The 3,116-nt window shown below is 41.9% G+C and overlaps 1 protein-coding gene across 1 annotated transcript in view; it reads left to right on the top strand.

Annotated features, from left to right (window-relative positions):
• LOC103459833 (protein-methionine sulfoxide oxidase mical3b-like) overlaps positions 1-3,116 on the top strand; it is a 16,307-nt gene that overhangs the window by 9,234 nt on the left and 3,957 nt on the right. Inside the window, exons 21-25 of the mRNA XM_017302939.1 lie at positions 441-520; positions 591-651; positions 800-917; positions 2,175-2,332; positions 2,415-2,570. Of these exons, the coding sequence (XP_017158428.1) occupies positions 441-520; positions 591-651; positions 800-917; positions 2,175-2,332; positions 2,415-2,570 (573 nt within the window). The remainder of the gene's footprint in view (positions 1-440; positions 521-590; positions 652-799; positions 918-2,174; positions 2,333-2,414; positions 2,571-3,116) is intronic.

Genomic DNA, 3,116 nt, shown 5'->3' with positions numbered 1-3,116 from the left:
GGCCCCCTGCCACCCATGGGGCCTCCATGCGGCCCCCTGCCACCAATGGGGCCTCCATGCAGCCCCCTGCCACACATGGGGCCTCCATGCGGCCCCCTGCCACCCATGAGGCCCCCTGCCACCCATGGGGCCTCCATGTGGCCCCCTGCCAGCCACGGGGCCCCCATGTGGCCCCCTGCCAGCCACGGGGCCCCCGTGTGGCCCCCTGCCGTCACAGCAGCAGCCACATGATGCCGTCATGTGAAGGACCTCGGGTCTCTGCGCTGCAGCTCTGTGGGGTTTTTATCTGACTGGATTCTTGCTGTGTGTGTGTGAAGCTCAGCAGCCAATGGGGGCGCGGAGGTCACATGACCTGTGTTTGAAGCAGGCATGCGGCTATAAAGGCGGGGCAGCTCCGTCCCGGCGCTGATGGACGGCGTTGTCTCGGTCTTCTGTCTCAGGAAGGTTTCGCTGCCTGCAGCATCCCGACTGCCGGCCGGCCGCTCCCAGGAAGAGAGCAACTCCCACGGGAACATCGGCGGTGAGGAAAAACCCCGCGCCTGTTGCTGCAGGTGGTTGCTATGGTAACCATGGGCTGTCTTGTCTTGCAGCCGTCTCCGTCCTCGGACGCTTCCCTCTCCGGCTCTCTGAGCGAGCGGCGCCGGTCTTCAGGTGAGGCCGCCTCACCTGTTCACGTCAGTCTGCATACGAGTCGACACGGAGGCCGCCGCTTTAAACCTCTGGGTCGATGTGGGCTTTAGTGTGTGTGTGTGTGTGTGTGTGTCTGTGTGTGTGCGCGGCTGCGCTGCTGTGTCTGCAGCTGCGTCTGTGATGGCGGCGACGCCAGAGCGGATCGAGCTGGAGAACCGCAGGAAGGAGGAGGAGGTACCAGAGGAGGTCCAGAACCGGGTCAACCTGAGCCAAGGTGTGCATGTCAGGTGAGGGATGGAGACGTACGGAAGTCCAACAGGACCAAAAATATGTGTTTCTACAGCCGCTTTAAAGTGAGAAACTGAAAGAGTCAAATTCACAGGAAAAAACTCTGGATCAAAGATAGAAAAGTTTAAAAATATAATTCAGACTATTAGGATTTCAGTTAAACCTTAACAATATATGGAAAGCAATCAATGTCACATTATTTAAATGAGATTATGGATTGCAATTGAATTAAAAAGATTTAATTATTACAAACAAGTGGAAGAAATTAAAAACTAAAATGTTTTTATTTTACTTTCTCATCAAGTGAAAATTTGACTGTTTTAATTTTCTTCTCTTTTCTAACTTTAAATTTATGCAAAAGTGAAACATTTTTATATTAATGTCTGAATTATTTAAGTATTTTAAACTGGAAATAAAATTTTAAAATTATTTTTTCTAGATATTTGGAAAACTAATTTCCTTCTCTCTGACCTGCAGGATTAGATTTTTCTGTTAGAAACGTTTATGTCTTACATTTTTCTAAAATCTCTGAAAATAAACAGATTTTAAGTTTTTTGGGAGGATTTTTCAATCATTTCCTCACTTTTACCAAACATTGATGTATTTTTGCTGCTAAAAGCTGATTTTTCTGTTCGAAACTCAGTTAAAGTTAAATTTAAAAACGGTAAATATTAATGTGATTAATAACGTTTTTAACATTCTGAATTTAGCTCTGAAAAACCTAAATATCTGATCAGTTAATCATACCCAAATCAGATAAAAGTAATATTTTAAATACGGAGGATCTTAAGAACCAAAAACATATTTATATAGAAAAGTTGTATTAATTTTTGTGTCACAAAGTTTGGAAGTTGTTCAAACTTTATTATATTTTTAACCAGTTGAATTGCAGTAAAAATGAATATTTTTAGAATATTTGAAAACTTCATGAATAAAAAACCCTCCTGACCCCAACAGGGACCAGGGAGGACAGAAAATGGATGAAAGTTGATATGAAAGTCAGAATTATCCTGAGATTTCTCCTCAACAGAAACTTCTATCCCACTAAATGAGATGTAATGAAAAGTAAAAAGTGAATAATTTTAAATACATTTCTGCTCTCAGGCTTTGAAATTATTTTATTTCCTTATGTTGATCATTTGTCCTGTTTTATCAGTGGCTGACAGTAAATCTGATGTTTCTGATAATTACGCTGCAAATTGATATTTAATGTAAATATTCATCTTCAGTGAATTGTTTGTGTTTCCTGCTGTCAGCTCAGAGGAAGAGGAGGATGAAGGTCCAGGCTGTGAGGAAGAGGAGGATGAAGGTCCAGGCTGGTTGACCTCACAGGAGGTCAACGCTTCGAGGTGGGAAACTCTGAGAGAGGAAGAGGAGGAAGAGGAAGGCAGCGCTGAAGACGAGTCCAGCGACGGTGAGTTCCAGTCCGTGTGTGTGTGTGTGTGTGTGTGTGTGCTGCTTCATCTGGTGTGTCTTGTGTCGCCCCCTGCTGGTAGAGGGGGAGTACAGCCCCTGGGAGACGGAGCGCCGCTCAGGTCTGTGGCTCCTGTTAGAGGAGGAAGCAGGTAGAAACCCGACCAGAACCAGAACCAGAACCAGAACTCTCCAGTCTTTATTGATGGAGTTTCTGACACGTCTGACTTTTTCCATTCTGACATTATAACAGAAAACTGAACTTTTCTTTAATCCGTTCCATATTCAATAATCAAGATGTACAAAAAATAAACTAAAAAAAAAATACGTTGAAAAGAATGCTTCTTTTTTATTTAATAATAATACTAACAATAATAACCACATTACCCATAATAATAATTATAAATACAATATGAATACACTTGTTATTGTAATTAGATCATATTTTATTATTATTTTTATATCTAAATATGCTTTTTTAAAATAATTTTTCCTCTTTTATTTTGAAATCCTCCAGCCTCTGTTACGTCCTGTAATTTTGTGTTTTTATTTCCACGACCTTCAGATTCATTTGTTCTTTTTGGTTTAATAATAATAATTATTACAGTAATTCTTTTTTTATTATTTTTGTTTTATTTCTGGTTTTTCATATTTTTACTGTTTGTCTATTTCCTTGTTTTATTTTGAAATCCTCCAGCCTGTTACTTCCTGTAGCTTCGGGATGTTTTGGTCTGTGTTTCTTTACTGTAGCTGATTTATAACTCCAGGTCCCCCCCCCTGCCCCC

This window comes from Poecilia reticulata, unplaced genomic scaffold, assembly GCF_000633615.1.
Source record: "Poecilia reticulata strain Guanapo unplaced genomic scaffold, Guppy_female_1.0+MT scaffold_125, whole genome shotgun sequence".
In the NCBI taxonomy this organism is placed as follows: Eukaryota; Metazoa; Chordata; class Actinopteri; order Cyprinodontiformes; family Poeciliidae; genus Poecilia; species Poecilia reticulata.
Note: the sequence above shows the minus strand (reverse complement) of the source record. Positions and strands in the feature narration are given on the sequence as shown.